The 21,343-nt window shown below is 34.5% G+C and overlaps 1 protein-coding gene across 2 annotated transcripts in view; it reads right to left on the bottom strand.

Annotated features, from left to right (window-relative positions):
* Positions 1-418: 418 nt before the first annotated feature.
* Positions 419-21,343, bottom strand: part of LOC125423703 (probable L-gulonolactone oxidase 6) — a 47,035-nt gene continuing 26,110 nt past the window's right edge. The window contains exons 1-4 of one of the 2 annotated variants that reach the window (XM_060818669.1): positions 4,121-4,896; positions 1,755-2,010; positions 1,502-1,603; positions 419-1,383 (exon numbers count right to left, since the gene is read on the bottom strand). In XM_060818669.1, coding sequence (XP_060674652.1) covers positions 614-1,383; positions 1,502-1,603; positions 1,755-2,010; positions 4,121-4,810 — 1,818 coding nt within the window. In that variant the 5' untranslated portion in view covers positions 4,811-4,896 and the 3' untranslated portion in view covers positions 419-613. Of the gene's footprint in view, positions 1,384-1,501; positions 1,604-1,754; positions 2,011-4,120; positions 4,897-21,343 lie in introns of those variants that run through there. The other variant, XM_060818668.1, reaches the window with a different exon arrangement.

Raw genomic sequence — 21,343 nt, 5'->3', positions numbered from 1 at the left:
TAGTTTGTAGTTCTTATACCAGTTTGGAGGACAGTACATGCATTTAGAACGGTGCATTAGAATTTCATGGATCGTAGAAGAGTACAAAATGTTATAAAGACGAAGAGTTTGCTCAGTTGTTTTGAATGCTCCACATAACTTAACTTGCAAACTTCGTTGAACTTTATTTAACCCAATCGACACTTGTTTCTTTGTTTAACGTAATCGATACTTGTTTTTGTCTTTTTTATTGTTGTATTATATTTCTAGCTAGGATCTCATGAAAATTTATAAAAAGCTTCCCCTTGTGTTTGTCTCCTCTTCTTGTTTGTTTTCAACAATTACAGCTTATTCTAGTTTATCAAAATCTTGAAGCTAAATCAAAAGAGAAAACACACACATTAAATTAAGAAAAAGAAAAAGGAAAAAAGAAAAAAAGTGTTATCAAACAGGTTCTTTATTAAGTAGCAGTAGGAATAAGATCCTTCGTAATTTATTTATTATAAGAGCCAAGATACGCCAGAGAGAGCCTCCAGCCTTTAGCTTGATCTCTGACATATTTACTTTATTTATAGAACAAAGGATCGAGCCATCGAGGGCTACTACTCGACATAAACATGGCTTCTACAATCACTTACTTGATGTCGACGAGGACATCACCTACTTGATTTCGAAGAGAACATACCCTTGCATCCTTGAAAACTTTACCATGAGTACAGAAATAGCCCTTGCCTGGGGCACAGTGAATATCCTCTTGGCATATGCACAAACCTTCCAGTGCACAACCTTCCTTGAAAATGGTTATCCCATCCTGCAGTCCAAGAACTTGGTCGGTCCATTCACTAGAGAAGAGCCCCATTGGATCATACGATTTCTTTACAGCTAAGAACTTGTCAGCATTTTTATACTTTTTAATCACCCCATCAAATGCTATGTTGCGATTCTTTCCCCAGTGCGGCAATGCCCCGTATTTGATCAATGCCATTTGCTCTATTTCTTCAATGACATCCTCGTAAAGCCTAGGAGTCATTGCATTGTGGCTTCGATAATATGTCAAATCGAAGTTCACTGCATCTTCTTCTTTGCCCAGGTAAGCACTGGAGGCTGTAACATAGCGCATGAGAATCCCATTGTAGAGTTCAAGGCCACACAAAGCCTTGGGTTGTAGCTTAACAAGCTTTTGCACATCTTCAATGAAGTTCTTAACAGAGGACAACCCGATACTGAATGTGTTTTCGAAAAAGAATTCGCCTTTCACTCTTGGGTCCCATGGGCAAGAACTCCATATGAAGTTCTCTGCATCATCATCTTCCTCTTCCACTTCCCCTTCCGCTTTTCCATCCAGGCACGACCCAGATGCTTGAAGCCGGTTTTGATATCCGACCATGGGATAGCCCGTTTTACCTTCCAAGACCACATATTTTTCAATCCAGAGAAACAAATGCAATATTATGCACCCAATCAAGACTTTTTCAGGCAAGGAAGAATAAAACAGAATATATATATATATATATATATATACCATGATTGGTCAAACCGTATTTGTTATTTGAGAGATAGGAAGTGACCCATTTTGCAACTACGCATTTCCCTTGAACATCATGAAAAAATTCCTGACCCTCCTCTGTAAGAAGAACAAGAACCAGACAAAAAAAAAAAATAAATAAATAATAAAAATAAAAACCATGAATTTATTAATGTGAAAAAACCATAAAAAAAGCTAGCAAATATGAAATATATTATTCTTCTAGGTAGCGAGCTAATTATTAATTAACCTATGGCTCTAATAATTCCAAGGATTGGGAAGGGTGTGGAGCGGAAAGGGATGAAGTCATATAAAGCATCGCCAGAAGTGCTAGTGGGGACTCGGTCATCGACTCTATACACGGCCTTTTGCTGACTTGGGTACCAAATTATGTCTGCAAACTCGTGTTTTCTGCCAAAGCTTGCTATTTCATCTCCCAAGTCGGAATCGTTCTTGGTCTTGTAAGTAATGGATCGCTTGAACATGGGCTCCAGTCTCAGAGTCACCTACATAACGCCAAGCCCATTAAATTAAGCCAGACAGAATCCTATCATTCGATGACTACACTAATTATAAATCCTTTTATCATCTTGAATGGAGCCACTTTGACTGGTTTTATAATATTATCTCTACGGTTGCCAAGGTTGGAGAAGAATCTGGGCTTACCAAATTCTCTGGGTCAAACTTTGGGCTAGGTTCTAAGGGATTTTCAACTTATCTGTCCATCTATCTAGGTTGAGTCTACGTGAAAGTTTGGGCAATGTGCCCTATAGATACAACAAACAAACAAACAAACAACTTTATACACCCACATTTAACAGACATTGGAAAGATTAATATAATTCTTTTTTTTTTTTTAATTATTTACAACAATTTCCCCCATAGAAGTCTAAAATCTATAACCTCATAAGTGTGGATATAAAAGATATATCAACAAAGATAAACAAAGACTAAAAAATATTTTTTCCTAGATGTCTAAAATCTATAACCTCATAGTTATGGGTATAAAGGACATACCAACTAAAACAAATAAAGTTTTTTGAAAAATAATGTAAACCCTTTTAATTAAACCAATTTAAGTATTCATATATATATATATATATATATATATATTTTAAAACCTTTGAATATTTTATATTCATATTCAAACATGAGTTATTGTTTACCTAAAATATTTATTACTACTAAAATTCGGTTTCAAAATCAATCATTCTCTCTTCTATTTGATTTCTAATCTCTAATTTTAACACATAAATTTTAGTTTCTTCTTATCAAGAACCAAAAAAAGAAAAAAAAAAGAAAAAAATTATATAAATATGAAGAAGAATTTCATGGCTTTATTAATTTGTTGCACCAAAAATTATATGTTTTTTTCTTCTGGTCAAAAATAAAAATGAGTTTAATATATAAAAATAAATGTCTCATATTTTCAAATAGAAGATATTATATTTATTAAAAAATAAAATATTGTATGTGTATGTGTTTTTTGTTGATCTTGTGAAGACATTTTCAACTTCATCATTTAATTATTTAGACAGTATATTATATAGAGGTTCAAGAATACAAGTATCTATTTGGCAACACACACACACACAAAAAAAAAAAAAAAAAAAAAAAAAAAAAGAGAGAGAGAAGGAAAAAAAAATGGAAGCGTTGGAGATTGAGGAGAGAGAGATGATTGATATTAAGAGAAAAAAAAAATTTTGGAAGTCATAAATAATTTAAGTAAAAAAATAAAAAGTGTTTATATATGAGTACGAGAGATTTAAAGGTTTACAAAAGGTAAATATGAATCATAATATTAGAGAAATTAAAATATTAAATTATTTGTTAAATATTTTTGTCAAAAAAACTTTTTAAAATATAAGGTATGCCCTCTAATAGAATTATGTGCAAAAGTTCTGGGGGTGTATACTATAGATTTTTTTCTGTGTTATTTAGAACCAACGAAGCATCAGTCAAGCAGGAGGGAAGGGGCTTGAGGATCTTTTAGATTAACAAAACTAGTCATTAATATTTCAATCAAGTACATATGTTCATATTTTATCACACTACCTAGTTTTTTTTCCAAAAGTGCAGTTTGTATATGTTTGGATAACTTTTCTCGGTAAAGGAAATGTAGAGCAAAGAGAAAATTGATTCTTTAAAAATTGGAAATTAGAAGTTAATTGGTTCTCTCGAAATAAAGAAAATATCATTTTACTTGCAACTAAATCGTGAACTTTTCGTTAGTAACCCAAGATTAGGAATTGAAACCAATTTTCAAAACCAGTTTGGCGTTCTTATCTAAAACAAAACCAAATCAAGTAGGAAAAAAAAAAAACAAAAAATAATAACAAAACAAAAAAGAAACCACAAACAAAATAAACAGTTTAGGGCTCATGTTTCTTGGTTGTTTGTATATTTTTAGATAGTTTTCCAGGTTTCCACAATGAAGAGAGAAAAATAATTTTCAGAAATGGAAAAGTAATAGAGTAAATTGGTTCACTCAAAAAAAAAAAAAAAAAAAAAGGACGAAGAAGTTCTTGATTAAATAAAACAAAACCAAACCCCAAGTAGTAGAATATAAACACCAAGCTAAGGAATATATGTATATATATATATATATATATATGCCAGTGAAAGAACTCCCAAGACTCCAAGTGAAACTCTGGCTGCATCAAGTTCTTCATCACCATCCTTGAGTACCCGAACCTTGACATATCCATCTTCAGGACTTCCTGGGCTGACAATTTTAAGTTCTGTAACATAATCATGAACCGAGCTTCCTTTACCCCACAATGTGCTGCCATGGGAACCAGTACTTAACAAACCTCCAATGGTCAAGCCCAACCAGTAGGGTGTATATGGCAAGGCAAGCCCTGCATTGGCAGCTTCATTTATAAGCTCTTTCAGTGTCACACCAGCCTCCAAAGTTATCGTCTTTGCTTCTTCATTGATCTTCAGTACACGGTTTAGATTTTTGGTGCTTATGAGCAGCCCATCTTGGCCACTTGGACAAACTAGCTTGGGAATGCTGTGAGAGTAACGGGTTGCCACCTTGATTTTTGACTCTTTCTTGGTTGCAGAAGCCACCGCCGAAATGAGCTCTTCCTCGGTTGTGGGGTACACCACATTTTGAGCTCTACACACACTGTGGTCTAGGAACGTACCATAAGAGTTTGTTATGGTGCAGTCTGTGTTCTTGGACTTACACTTGATTGGCTCCTCTGGGGGAGTACAACATACCGTTAAAAACAAGAGAAATAGGCATTTTGATCGGAGAAGCCCCCCCACGACACCATTTCTCAAGCATAACAAAGACATGGTTACTAATTAGAGCGTACCTCAATGCTTTGTTGTTGATATTGTATATACAACTGCATGCCTGGAAGGACATATATGTATATATATATATATATAATACCAAGACCATACATAGGAATATGAATTCATAACGTAGTAAGCTTGGTTATGTAAATTATTTGATTGGTCCATCACTATATATGTAACACCCCATCCCAAATCGCACCGGAATTCGTGCACGTTGACCGAGGTTGACCGTTGATGGTAGTGTAGTGATAGTGGATAAGGCCTCTAGTATACTTGCTAAGTTACGCTGCCGACAAGTGGAAGCGGGAAAGCAGACATCGGCATGCAGCGTAATTCATGTGTTGTTGCTACAAAAGAACATCGAATACCTGTCAGTCGAGGAAGCGATGTGGAAACTCGAGGCACTACTTGTATGGAGCCACGTGCCAAATCTATACCGACCACAAGAGCCTCAAGTATATTTTCACACAGAAGGAGTTAAATATGAGGCAAAGGTGATGGATGGAGTTGGATGGAGCCCTCGTGTATAAAGGACGACTTTGCGTTCCGGATATCCCAGGACTCAAGAAGGAGATTTTGGAGGAGGCGCACAGCTCGATGTATGCGATGCATCCTGGGAGTACCAAGATGTACCGGACGCTTGTTAAGTATTATTGGTGGATTGGTATGAAGAGAGAAGTGGCAGACTTCGTATCAAAGTGTTTGATTTGTCAACAAGTGAAAGCAGAAAGACAGAAGCCTTCGGGACTACTCCAACCTTTACCGATTCCCGTGTGGAAGTGGGAAGAACTCAACATGGACTTCGTATTCAAGCTTCCCTCCACACCTAGAAGGTACGACGGCATTTGGGTAATCATTGATCGTCTCACCAAGTCGGCACACTTCCTACCGGTACGAGAACGTTTTTCACCCGAGAAGTTAGCCCAGTTGTTCGTGCAAGGCATACGTGGGATCAGTTCAAGATGGCCTTCTCTACTGAGTTTTGTCCTCCTGCCTACCGTGAAGCAAGAAGGAGAGAGTTCGAGGAACTACGACAGGGGAACATGACGGTGACAGAGTATGAGAGGAGATTCCGAGAACTATCAGAATTCTACATGCACCTAATTCCCGACGATCACACGAAGAAGGTGAGGTTCATAGACGGATTGAAAGAGAGCATCGGCTACACCCTTTCTGGATCAGTACATCCCACCTATCAGTCCGCCAGGGATGCAGGGCTCGAGCTAGAGAGACAGGAGGAGATACACAGACCCTCGAGGCGCAGATCATTCGAAGGTTCGTATAGCGGAGTACCTCGGCAGGGGGTAGCTAAGAAGAACCATAGCTCAGGCTCAGACAGTGATGGGTTAAGCCCACGAGGCAGATTCCAGAGGAGAGATAGTTATCGCATGCCCCAGCCAGCTCGCCATTCGATCAGTGTGGATGCAAGCTCGTATCAGCAGTCACGCATTGGTTCTCCGCGGATTTGTCCACTTTGTAGGGGGAATCATTATGGGCAGTGTCAGATGGATGGTTTATGCTTTCGGTGTGGGCAGCCAGGCCACATAAAGAGGGATTGCCCTTATGGTAGCAGCAGTGTGCTAGAAGCAGGTCGACGGACACAGCATACGGGGATATTTCCAGGACAGAGTTCCCAGGGGAGTCAGCCAGTAGGAGTTTCTTCGGGATCAGTCCAGCCGTCTGCAGGATCGAGTCGAGGTAGAGGAAGGAGACCCCAGCAGACAAGTCAAGGCCGGGTGTTTGCTATGACGCAGCAGGGAGCCAGGACTACGCCCGACGATTTCACAGATCAAGTGATGGAAGCAGACCTGATCCTGTTGGATCTATCCGGACTTGAAGTAGTGTTGGGCATGGATTGGTTGGCAAGGAACTACTTAGTCGAGGAAGCGACATGGGAGCCCGAAGCACAGGTGCGTGATCAAAACCCTTGTTTGTTCCAGTGACGCGCGGAAATTTCGAGGACGAAATTTTTGTAAGGGGGGAAGGCTGTAACACCCCGTCCCAAATCGCACCGGAATTCGTGCACGTTGACCGAGGTTGACCGTTGACCGTTGACCGAAGGGGGTCAAAAGTTGACTTTTTGACTCGGTGAGAATTTTGAGTTGACTAGGGTACCGTGGCGAAGTGCACGATGCCACGAGTTCGTAGACTGGTAGCATGTCGAAAACGGAGCTACGGTTTGAAAGTTATGGACGAAACAAGTTGCGGTCCAAACTGTCCAAGGGGTGCCGGAGTTGACTTTTTGTTTATGGGGAATTGAGCTTTGACTCATGCATGGTTGTGAAGTGCTCGTCGATATGAGTTCACAGACTAGCGGCACGCTCAAAACGGACATCCGGTTAAAAAGTTATGGACGTTTGAAGTTTACCGGATACCGTATTATTTTAATGTTTTTGGGTCGGTGAACAGTGAAATGCCACGTGTCAGCTTCTGATTGGTCCACGTGGCATGAACAGTGTCACGCAGGGTTTTTATTTGTTAAAACTCTCGGGGAAGAGAGAGAAAGAGAGAGAGGAGAGAGAGAGAGAGTCACCGGCCGCCGGTCATTTTCACGTTTTCCGGCCTAGTTACTGTACACGCGCCGGCCAGCCAGATTGCCCACCTCATTTCCGGCAAAACCTCCAAATTTCACGGCGAACGGCCGCCGGACGAGCCCGGATCGGACGTCCGAAGTTTGGCGGCGATTTTTCCCCCTCCACCGCCCGGATCGGACGTCCGAAGTTTGGAGGCAAAATACTGTTCCGGCGAGTACCCGAAATTCCGGCCAGCTCCAGTCCGCAGTGTTCGACCTCCTGAACCCAAATACGACTTCCGTTTCCGCCAATTCGCGACGGTTTGGGAGAATTGCGGAGCCAAAATCCGAAAAGCTTCCCGATAAAATTCCGACCCCGTCGGGTACGATCATCGGAAATTAAGACCGGATCTGTGATTAGCATCACTCGAGCTTCGATTCGGTATATAATTCGTAAATTTTAGTTATCGTTTGGTATTCGCTCCTCGGGTACCCATTTGGGGATTACCCGAATAAAATATTAATTTATTTGACTGTCTGTGAATTTTGTTCTAGGAGCACCGGTGAGTCGTAGAATTGATCCCGTAGTGGATCGTGGGTTAATTGCGTGCTCCAGGTGAGTGACCCACCTTCAAATTAATTTGGGGAATTTAATTGGTGAATATATAATGTGTGATTTAAATATTTGGAATTTAATTTCTATGTGCCAAATATTTATTTGAATTATTGTGGAATTATTTGTGAATTTATCGGATTTAAGAAAATGTGTATTTCACCAATTTATGCCATGTGAAATTAATTTATGGTTTTGAGGATTTTGAAATTGGTGTGGTTTTAATGTTAAATTGGGCACGATTTGAATTTCAAATATTTCAAGGAAAATATTTGGTTATGTTGGTGATTTCAATTTTTATAAAATATGCCCATGGAATATTTTGAGATTTGATTATTACATTCGAGAATTATTTATGCTTGGAAAAAATGTGGATATTTGAATTGATGGATTTGGGAGTTGGTGGATTTGAAAATCATGGAATTTATGGCATTGATTATAAAGAAATTGTGGAGAATTTCCCGGTTCAAGCGGATGGATTATGCCCGCTATGCTTATGAAAAATGTGAAATTTGTTTTATGATTTAAATTTATGGATTTTATGATTTTTAGATGCACCGTGCACGTACTGGTGTTCTGATTATGTGATATGATATATGTGATATGGATATTGTGCACACGGATATGATTAGCGCGCAGGTGGGTGTGAGTAGCGCGTAGGTGATATTATGAGGGTGTCCTGTGGATGCCATCGGAGAGGGTGGCCACCCCCCTTTGGCCGGGACACCAGGTTAGCAGCGGCGCTGTGGGACTCCACGCGACCGTATGCCGGTTTCTCTCTATAACCTCCTGTCTGGCAGTACCTCGGGACGCTGGGTACTCTGGCGCCACTGGTATATAGTGGGTGCATCAAATGATTTTCAGAACTGTGTCTTAAAAATAAAATGTTTGGAAACTGTATTGGAAAAATAAAATTAATTATTACTGCTTCCGGTATTTAATTATTTGATGTCTTGGTTTTCGGGGAATATGAATAAAGGGTTTTGTGAAAATGTTTTAAAAGGGGAACCTTTCCAACTGAGAGAATTGTAAGGGTTTTGAGAGAAATTATTATTTCCAAATAATTATTATTTATACTTATTACTGTGATATTATATGGTATAGTAGTAGGGTCGCTCACTGAGATGATTAGCATCTCACACTCTTAAATTCCGTTCCTCTAGGTACCAGGTTGTCGGTGTTCATCCAGAGCGGACTTGATCTTCATCGCTGTTTTACTTCGTGAAGTACCTTGTTCTTCTTTATTGCAGTTGTACTATTTCTTTCACTCTTGTTGTATTTATCTTGCACTGGATTACTGTATTTTTGTTTTAAAGTGCTGAAATTTGTGGAACCAATTTGTAGTTTGTGGGAGGAATAAGGGGATATTTTTGAAGTGTGTTTTCAGTGCAGGTAAATTTGTGGTAAGTAAATCCCTTAGGGGAGGCGCTGCCGGATTTTCCGTTGGAAGGTTCGGTGGTATTTCCCTGGGATCAGGGCTGTCTAGGGTTCCGGAGGAGAAATTCTGGACGGGTCCTGACAATATATCTCACATCTAAAGGGATTTTTTGGATTAAATTATTATTATAATCCTGACAAAAAAATTAAATACTTTACTTGTTTAGTTGAAAGTGAATAGAATATTATTGTTTTGATACCATAAAAAAATCAATAACCTTTATTCACATCTAAAAGAATTTATAGATTTTTTTTATATTAGAATATTATTATAATTTAAGGAAACTAAAAATAATATTACGCTGTTTATTTGATTAAAATGGTTAAAAGTAAATAGAATGTCATTTATGAAGAATTCAATAATGTTTATTTGTCTGGTTAAAAAAAGAAATTAATAACTTCAGTAACTTTATTACATAACAAGTTATAGAAGTACTGGAACATTATACATACTCTATATACATTTAAATAGTGCTATATCTCTCACATTTAAAACAAACCCTTTGAATTAAAATATTATTATAATTGTCTATGGCCGCGGCCTTGATACCAACAAAGAAATATGGGGTATTGGAAAGAGATATTTTGAGAGGACTCACTTTGTTACTGGGCACATGTGCACAAATTAAATTGTATGATACAGGTACAACAGAATATTGTAGAAAATATATGTAGAGGTATCACACAAAGAATAGAAGAGCTAATAGCTGTACAAGCAAATGTTTGTCTATACTAATTATATTATCAGCATTATCAAGCTTTCTATCACTTTTGACCCAAAAAAAAAAAATTTGCCCAGTTTGTTTGGTTGATAGGGAATGGAATATTGTTCATAAAACATGAAGAATTCAATAACCTTTATTTGTTTGATTGAAAGTGCATGCATTTTTGCTTTAAAAGAATTCAATAACTTTATAGCATTACGTGTTGTACGAGTACTAGAACAAAATTTTCAGCAAAAAAAAGAGTATCGTACATACTCAGTATACATTTAAATATTACGTACAAGGCAGAAGAGCGTTTTAACATAGTTACTGAAGAGTTATCTAGCTAGATTTATTAACTTTATTTACCAGTTAACATAGTTAACAAACAGTTTACCAAAAAATTCAGTTAATTACGTAATATAAACTAAAATATGGATAAGTGAAAATGAAATTCCTTGTAAATTTAAAATATTGGTACATTATTTATATTTTTATCAAAAACTCAATTGTAACATTTTAAAAGTTTTAACCCAATCAATAATGCATCATTTACAATAAATAAATTTTATAATAATAAATCTATAATATATAGGATAAATGCATATAATCATACCAATGATCATTATGACAAAAAACAAACTTTAACTATAAAAAACAAAATTCTATTTCTTATTGAATTTTACGAAATATTGAGAAATTTAAAGAATAAAAGAAGATATTAAAAAAATTGAGACAAAAAACATGAAAAAAGATTAACCAGTTATTTATTTTATTTGCTTATTTATTTTCGTATAATTATCATTTGTATCATATCACTATCATTAATATTATTTTCGTTGGTATTGTTATTAATAATACTATTTTGCTTCCATTTAAATGCGTTTAAATTATTTTTTATGTCTTGCAAAATAAAAAATGAGGAAGAAAAACACATTTAATTATTCATATAATTAGTTAGCCATCTAATCAGTTTTGTAAAAAACCAGTATAAAACTAAGGCTACCAATGGTTCTAGGCTGACCATATACGTGACATGCTCTACTCCCCACTTGTGCCTCCTACTTTTCTGAAAAGCCAAAAACCTACACTAAACACGTGCATTTCTTCTTCTTCCCCGAAGCCTTCGAACCTGCAACAAGAGAAAAACCAGTGGAAATATCACGTGGAATAATATTGCCCAAATTACACATATTACACGATGAAGCTGATTCCATCATCTTTTACAAAGATTCAAAAACGCAAATATACATGGAAATGCTGACAGAGGAGCCGACTGTCACGTTCCAACTTTAGCATGCAAAAATGGACCTAAGTGCTTAATTTACCAGCCCCACGTGTACAGTTGATCAACCACTATTAGTGTTCCTTGCAAACAAACAATCCAAAAGATATTAAATGATGCAAGTACAAAGCAAACAACAAAAGAATAATAAAAGTAAATACAAATCGGAACACGCATACAAAACAACAAGCTAATTGGATAAGATGCATTTGTTGTGTTAATGTCAAATATACATGGAAAGAGCTTTCAAAGGGCTATAAAACATGCTGGATAAGCTCTCACTTATGTGGGTGGTGTAGCCATCAACTCACCGACTAACCAACCCTTTCATGAGCTACATTATTCAACCATTATTCTTGCTACAAAGTATTAATAAAAAGTCATAAAAATTTACAAAAAGTTATTGAAAAAATCATGGCCTGATCTTCATTAATGAAAAACGTTTTAAATAAAAAATAAACCTATGTAGTGACTCGCATTCAACAACTAAGAGTCTTCCTTCTTATCTCCTCAAGAGTCAAATCTATCTCATCTTATTTAAAGATTGGAAAATGCCATTCATCAAAGATATTATCTCCCAGTAGTTCATATAGGAGCCATAGCCGTTTCATTCCTTTTCGTTGTTATGATCCAGCTCCGACCTTGATTTTGAGGGCTGAGTAGCACCTTTCAAGGCGAAAAAAAGAATCGACCGTGCAAGTATCCAAAATTAGATGCTAAAAATGATAGAAATAGGGGCATAGCATCCAGGATATAACAATATGATGTGTTTTTTAGATCACATTTCAACGCAAAACCCGTACTTTTTCGAATGCAGCTCAAACCGTGAGGTCCCACTGTTTTGATTTTTCCTGATCTTCATTAATGAAAAACGTTTAAATAAAAATAAAGTTATACAAATGTTTACTAATAATTAATGCAGTTATTATCTGACAAATATCAACTGGTCAGCCATGACGCTCACATTTCTTTCTCTTTATAATCAACTGGTCTGCCTTTCACACTCACATTTCCTTCTCTTTATATTACAAGTTGTTGTAATAATAACATTAAAAAAATATTTTTTGTCATGGATATATATATATATATATCTCATATGACAATTTAAATTATTACTATTAAAATTTTCATTTTCAAAATTTTAGTATAAAAATAACAAAATTAAATACATTCAATTAAAATTTATCATTTAAATTGGTAATTGTTACTAATAACAATAAATAACAAGATCCAGAGAAAAAAAAAAAAGAAAAAAAAGGTATTGACAACAAATATTAGAATTGATACAAAGACTATATACAGTTACATACTAATTAAGATTAGGACTATAATTGTGAATTGATACAAAGACCATATACGGGTAGGTATTAACTAAGACTAGGACTATAATTGAGAATCTCCTTTTAGGTGGGATTCACATAATCACATTAGTATGGAGGTTAGTCTTATGCTTTTGAATCTCATTGTCAGTCACAATCCAGTGACCACAGCACTTTGTTTCTTCAATTCAATAAACTTTTCAGATTATTATTGCCTTAGGTGAGGTGATTCATTTCATTATCTTGGTGGTCCTCTGTCGGTTTTTTCTGAATATAAACAAGTTTCCCAATCTACCAAGTGAACTGGTGGTCCTCGTCTGGTTATTTATTTATCTATATTTTGGGTTAAATTAATCATTAACCTTTGAACTTGAAAGTTGAGATCATCGTTATTTTGGAATCTGCAACCACAAAATTAACAATACAAAAAAAAAATAATAATAAAAAATAAAATAAAAATAAAAACAGAGAAAAGGGGATAATCTTAGAGAAATGCTATGAGTGCGCACACACGGCTAAATTACTAGCAATGGTTGTCTGCTATTGTCTGTCCCTAGTTAGATTCTGCCTTTTCGACGTTTATTCTACTATTTATTTTATTTTTTGGTTTTATTCTTTTTATTTTAAATTATCTAATGACAGATGGGTAAAACATTACTAGAATCGCATTGATAAATGACACAATAAATGCGTCGCAAAAAATAAACAACAACGTATTCCAATGAATCACCTAACATCCTGTCTTGAAATGCAAAGACATTTAGCGACTCATTATCAAAGTCGCCTATTCTTGAGTTCTTAGCGACTTAAATAGACATTTATCGACTCATTATGAGAGTTGCCTATACGTCAATTTTTAGCAACACATGTTACTTTTAGCGACGCATTACGTGAGTCACTGATATTAGAGTTCTTAGCGACAACCATTGACTTTTAGCGACTCATTATTAGAGTTGTCTATATTTCCATTTTTAGCAACAATATACACTTTTAGCGATGCATTATTTGAATCATTGAATTACAATTTTTAGAAACATAGATCGACTTTTAGTGACTCTTTATGAGAGTCTCCTTATTTGGGTTTTTAGCGACACTTATTTATTTTAGCGATGTATTATATAAGTCACCTATATATGAGTTTTTAGCAACGTGTATAAACTTTTAGAGACTCATTATTTTGATCCACTTATAGTGATGTATTTTCTAACGACTGTTTCGTGTAGAGTCGCTAAATAAAGATATTACAAGTGACTTATAAGTAAAGTTGCCTTTTTAGCAACCATGGAGGATTTTAGCGACGTAGTTTTCATTACTTATAGTGATTCTTTATTTATCTTTAGAAAAGCCGTTAAAAATGATATTAGTGACTCTGTTTTAAGCATCGCTAGATTTGTTAGTTGCTAAAGATAGGCAAGTAAAGGTCGTCAAATATGTTTGGCGACCTTGTTTCTTGTTGATATGTCGCCCATTCGTTTTTTAATTTTTTATTTTATGAATATTATTAAAATAGTAAAAATATAAAAATAATTAAAATACAAAAAAACTAAGACTAGCTTTATCCAGAATAATTAAATACAAAAATTTAAAATACATATTTTTTCATGACAAATTAATTATCAAATAAATTAAATATTAACTCATTAACATATTTTGACATAGTTTATAAACTAGTGTATTTTTTTTATAACAAATTTAATATTAATTAAACTTCTATGAATGTATACTCATTGAGATGGAAGTTGACGTCCTCTTGTTGACGATAGTACACCCTTATACTGCATGTGGAAAAATTAAAAAAATTATTAACACTTATGCAAAATAAATAAAATATTAATCATTATTAAATTTGTAATTTAGTAAATGAAAATTTAAAGAATATTACCATCATTCTTAAGATTTGGCGATGTGCATTTCTCCTAATTAAAAGTGGAAAACATATAATGAAGCGGATCAAAAAAATAATTAAATGAATAATAATAAATGTTATAAATATTACTTAAAATATAAGTTAATAAATATACATACCAATTTATTTAAAAGATATTGTTTATCCATATCCCCTTACAGTCATTATAAACATAGCCACTCTCACATTCATCCTCATTATCATTTTCATCGATACTTAGCAACTATATGACAAATGGATTGTATGCCATTGTAGTATCTCCAAGAACATCTTCTTCAACAAAAGTACGATGTTGTGGTGAAATTAAAACAACAGACCATCTCGAATCAAGTTGATCTTCGATATAAAATACTTGTTGAACTTAGCAAAACAATGTCAAGCAATATCACAAACAAAATTTCTACAAAAGCAAGATTAATAAAACCCAACGAACCTACCCTGCGGTTAAAATGAAAAAAAAAAAAAAAAACCAACCCACCACATGTAACATCCCACATCGGTTGGAAAGGGGAACGAAGCATGGCTTATAAGCATGTGGATACCTTTCCCTTCAAGAGGCCTTCCTGTGACCCACCGTTGAAAGGGGTCGGGAACGTAAAACCTCGAGGTATGCTTCCGCTGCCAAAGAGGACAATATCTTGGTTGGGTCTGGGAGGCCCGGGCCTGTGGGACTGGCAGGTGTAGGGGTGGGACCCCTAACCACTAAGAGGCCTTTTCGTGTGACCCACCGTGTTCCTGGGGTCGGGAAGAGCAAAACCATGTGGGCCGGGCCCAAAGCGGATAATATCTTGATGCGGGTGGTCTGGGCTGTTACAGTGGTATCAAAGCCAGACCTGGATCGGTGTGCCAGCGAGGATGCTGGGCCCTAAGGAGGGTGGATTGTAACATCCCACATCGGTTGGAAAGGGGAACGAAGCATGGCTTATAAGCATGTGGATACCTTTCCCTTCAAGAGGCCTTCCTGTGACCCACCGTTGAAAGGGGTCGGGAACGTAATACCTCGAGGTATGCTTCCGCTGCCAAAGAAGACAATATCTTGGTTGGGCCTGGGAGGTTCGGGCCAGTGGGACTGGCAGGTGTAGGGGTGGGACCCCTAACCACTAAAAGGCCTTTTCCTGTGACCCACTATGTTCTTGGGGTCGGGAAGAGCAAAACCGTGCGGGCCGAGCCCAAAGCGGACAATATCTTGATGCGGGTGGTCTGGGCTGTTACACCACATGTCTCCGCCAACCACAAAGAAAAAAGAAACTCACCTAAACGATGGAGACGAAGAAAAAGAAACCCAGAAAATCAAACACTGAGAAATCCAACTTCGCTGCCGACGACAACATAGGCAAATGAAAAATGAAACCCAAAATATCTCACTCTTCAAGTCTTTCTTAGATTGCTTCCAAATCTAATATCTATTAGATAGTGTATTTGATGTAGTTTTAAAAAAAAAAAGGGGGATTCAAAGGCACACGTAAAAATTTTAAAACGCGCCAAAAATTTTCAAAAAGTGGCAAAAACGCTCCTTTTTCCTCAATTTCATTTTTTTTCTTTGATTAATTTTTTTGTTTTCATCTACAAATAAAAACTGAAAATATTCTTAAAAAATGCGAAGCAAAATATCGAAGATTGCTGTTTATTTTTCTGTTTTTCAAGTACACTTTTATTCTTTATAAAATTTGCATGTCTTTTAAAATTTTTATTTTTTTTAATTGAGAGAACAGGCAACACATTATGGTCGAAAAGCGTCACCTGTTCCAATTTTTATATTCTTTGTAATCTTTAAATAGTTTTTTAATTGTTCATCTACGAATATATTCATGTAGCAATCCAATGAACATAAATTACATTGATCTAAAAATAGAAAATAGTTTTGTCAATACTCTTATCAATTATTCACATATATGTGTATAGACGAGACACAAAATATCTCAATACCTAATTTGAGATAGGGTATCGAATATAGAATTCTAATTCAACAAGTATTTATTGACCAATTTATCTATATAAATATGTTAAATGAGCTTAACTTTTATGTATTTATGGTCAATGATAGCTTACTTGTTTTTAAAAATTGAAAGTCTATTAAATTGGTTTTTCTTAAAAAAAAAATTGAAAGAATAGGCGATACAATTCCATTAGAACGCGTCACCTATTCCATGTTTTATTATTATTATTTTTTAATCTTTAATTAATTTTGTTGATTGCTCATCTACAAATTAAAAAAAAAAAGAAGCATATTTGCAAAATTAAAAAAATTACTAAAAACAACTTTCAAATTCAAAAAAAGTTAAAAATTGGTTGAGTGAAAAGGCGATGCAGTTGTTGCAAATGAGTCGTCTTTTCATCTATTTGGCGACCTTTGTTAAAAGAATGCGTCGCGTAAAACTATATTGAGTTAGTTCTTGTTGTATTATTACATCCAAGTCATTTGGCCTGGTGGTGTAGTGATTCCTTCAGAGTGTAAGACGTCCTGGGTTAAATTTTTTTTTTTTTTGTTCTTTTAGTCAATTTAATTTTAGTTTAACTACAAATAACCAGTGAAAATATTAGAACAACATAATCGAGGTTTTTTTTTTTTTTTTAGATTTTGGTAACAGGAGACTCACAGGCTACTTTGTGCGTCGCTTGTTATCTTTTTTTTTTTTTTTGGTTCTTTTAGTCAATCCAATTTTATTTCAACTATAAATAACCAGTGAAAATATTAGAGCAACATAACTGAGCTGTTATTTTTTTTTTAATTTTGTTAACAAGAGACACACAATGAAGATTGTGCGTCGCCTGTTCTCCTTTGTTTTTTTTGGTTCTTTAAGTCAATCTAATTTTATTTCAACTACAAATAACTAGTGAAAATATTACAGTAACATAACTGAGCTGGTTTTTTTTTTTTTTTTTTTTTTTTTTGTTAACAAACGACGCACAATCTTCATTGTGTGTCGCCTGTTCTCCTTTTTTTTTTTTGAATTCTTTTAGTCAATCTAATTTTATTTCAATTACAAATAACCAATGAAAATATTAGAGCAACATAACTGAGCTGATTTTTGTTTTTTAATTTCGTTAACAGGCAACACACAATGAAAATTGTGAGTCACCTATTCTCCTTGTTTTTTTTGTTCTTTTAGTCAATCTAATTTTGTTTCAACTACAAATAACTAGTGAAAATATTACAGTAACATAACTGAGCTGGTTTTTTATTTTTCTTTTTTTTCTAATTTTGTTAACAAGCGACGCACATTCTCCTTTTTTTTTTTTTTTGATTCTTTTAGTCAATCTAATTTTATTTCAACAACAAATAACCAGTGAAAATATTAGAGTAACATAACTTATGTGTTTTTTTTTTTTTTTTAATTTTGTTAATAGGCGACACACAATGAAGATTGTGTGTCGCCTGTTCTTCTTTTTTTTTTTAAGTTCTTTTAGTCAATTTAATTTTATTTCAACTACAAATAACTAGTGAAAATATTAAATGTCAGGACCCATCCAAAATTCCTTATCGGAACCCTAGACAAGCCCTGATCCGAGGGAAACATTACCGAACCTTCGAACGAAAAATCCGACAGCATCTCCCCTAAGGGTAGGACTTACTACAAATTTCTCTGCACAGAAAACACATTCCAATAAACAACATCTTATTAATCCCACCTTGCTACAATTTGTTTCCACAAATTTACAGCACTCCAAAATAATAACAGGAAATTAATGCAGTATTTAATAAAATGTATCCAATACAGTATACAGAGTATTATACAAATAAATATGAAATTAATACAATATCAGATAAAGAAGCAATACAAGATGGAGAGGAAAAAGGGAGGAAATGCTTCTTGGACTTTCGGCAATGAACTGAAAAGTCGGGCTCGCCCCGGACGATCAATATCTCCCAATCTGGGCCTAGGGGAACAGAATTTAAAAATATGAGATGCTAATCATCTCAGTGAGTAACCCTATCTACTATACAATTATAATATTAATAATATAATAATAAAAGAAATTTAATTAATCAATACCAAACAATTAAATAAAAAATCATAATAAATATTTGAAATAATATTTTCTCTCAAAAACCCTTACAGTTCACTCAGTTGGAAAAGTTCCTATTTTAAAACATTTTCACAAAACCCAATAATTGTATCCCAAAAATCAAGGAATAATTAATTAAATAAATTATAAATAAAATACATTAAATTAAAGATCTAGAATGTATAATAAGAAACAAGAATAATTTTAATAACAATTATTAAATTGTACACAAAATATCATAAATAAAATAAGCAAAATCACAATAAAATTTACATAAAAATAATAATAAAGGAAATATCAAATTAAACGGAATGCAATAATTTAGAATGTACATAAATACAAATATTAATTTAGAACTCAATATATACATTGAAAACATTTTTAAAAATCCAATAATTAAATTTAGAGTAAACATCACTAAATAAAATAAATAAAATCGTAAATAAACTTATATTAAAGAAATTTACCATAAAACAAAAATAAACTCAGCATATAAATTATAAAATTTATTATTTAAATCAATGAAATAATCAAGGAACATTTTTAATAAATTTTAAATCTCAATTTAAAATAGATAAAAGAATACAATAAAATTAATGTTAAAATCTCAAAATTTAAATAAATAATATCAACATGATAAAATAAAATTCTAAAACACCAATTTAAAATAATTGATAAAAACATGAGTAAATACATTTTACAAAATACTAATTGTAAATAGGTGATAAAACAAATTAAATATATTTAATTTAAATACGGCTTTAAAACTTTAGGATTTGAAATTTATATCAGAAAAATAATACTTGACGCACCACACTATATATGAGTGATGTCCTACGATACCCAGCGTCCCGAGCACCGACCGGCGGGAGGTTAAAGAGAGAAACTTGCATATGGTCGCTTCGGCGTCCCGACAGCGCCGCTGCTTAAACCGTCATCCCCGCCATGGCCAATATCAAACTTGCCTGCCCTCGGTCCGATGGCAACTCACGGGAGACATTATAACTTACGCTTTCATCCACATACACAGTACAGAACATTAGTACTGTATGAGTGCGTCTAAAACAAATAACCATATTATTTTAAAAATAATAATAATTTTTCCAAAACTCACCGTGGAAATTATATCACTTTTCAAATTCATATTCCCACATTTTTCTTTAATATCACCGACATAAATCCATCGATAATAAATTCCATCAATTTCAAATCCATCAATGAAATCAACAATAATTTAAAATAAATATTTTTCTTCAAATCCTTAAAATCAAGCTGTACCAAAAATAATATTAAAAACTATATCAAATCCGAATGCAATTAAATTCATATAAATCACCATCATAACGCCAACATTAAACTTAACAATAATTTAAATCAAACTTTAAACCATGAATCTTAAGTCCCAAATATATTTTTGCACCAAAACACATTAAAAAAATTATCATAAATTGGCAATATAATTCTATAAAGAAATTCTCTTAATATCAAATACATAAAACATATTTATCAAATATTTAATTATGAAATATTCCAACAATGAAATTTGTTAATAATTACCAAAATCTCAAATTCCTTAAAACCAAAATATTTTAGAATGCACAAATATTTAATTCCATTCAATTTTGGCATCAAAATTCCAAATATAAATTTACTAAATATTCAACACATCAAACATATTTTTCAAATAACCAATTAACACAAAATATATATATTTTAACATCCCAAAATAATTTTGAAGGTGGGTCACTCACCTTGAGCACGCAATTAACCCAATATCCTCCATGGGATCAATTCCACGACGCACACATGCTCCTAGAACAACAATATTACACAACTTAAATAAATTAATATTTTATTCGGATAAATAATACCCGGTACCCAGAGGGTTTAACACAAACGTTAACCAAAATTTGTGAGTAATATACCGAAACGAAGCTTATGGAACGAGGATCGCATTACCGGCTTCCATTGACCCCATTTCTGCCGGTGGTGGTCGGAATTTGCCCGGGAAGTACCGTCCCAACTTCACCTCCTCATAACTCGCGAACTACTTCGAATTTAAACAATTGGAGACCATATTTGAACTCAGAAGAGCCAAAATAAGGGAAAAGGGGTGGAAGATCGTACTGGGCTGGCCGGAAACGGTGAGAATCGCCGGAAAACTCAACCCCACAGCCACTGACTTCACCAGCTCGATCTGGGCGCGTCCGACGGCGTTTGGCCAGGAAAATTGGAGGTTGGTGTCAGGACCCGTCCAAGATTCCTCCCTAGAACCCTAGACAAGCCCTGATCCCAGGGAAATACCACCGAACCTTCCAACGGAAAATCCAGCAGCACCTCCCCTAAGGGTAGGACTTGCCACAAATTTCCTGCACTGAAAACACACTTCTATATTCATCCCCTTATTCCTCCCACATTACTACAATTTGATTCCACAAATTTACAGCATTCCAAATAAATAACAGTAACTCAGTACATAATTAATACATAAATGTCCGAGACAGTATACAGAGCTTCATGAATTACAATTAAACATAGAATACAACAAGAGTGAAAGAAGTATTACAACTACAATAAATGAAGGCAAAGGTACTTTTCGAACTAAGACAGCGATGAAGATCAAGTCTGCTCCGGATGAATACCGACAAAACCTGGTACCTAGAGGAACGGAATTTAAAAACGTGAGATGCTAATCATCTCAGTGAGTGACCCTATCTACTATACAATTATAATACCACGATAA

This window comes from Ziziphus jujuba, chromosome 7 (assembly GCF_031755915.1).
Source record: "Ziziphus jujuba cultivar Dongzao chromosome 7, ASM3175591v1".
Lineage (NCBI taxonomy): Eukaryota > Viridiplantae > Streptophyta > Magnoliopsida > Rosales > Rhamnaceae > Ziziphus > Ziziphus jujuba.
Note: the sequence above shows the minus strand (reverse complement) of the source record. Positions and strands in the feature narration are given on the sequence as shown.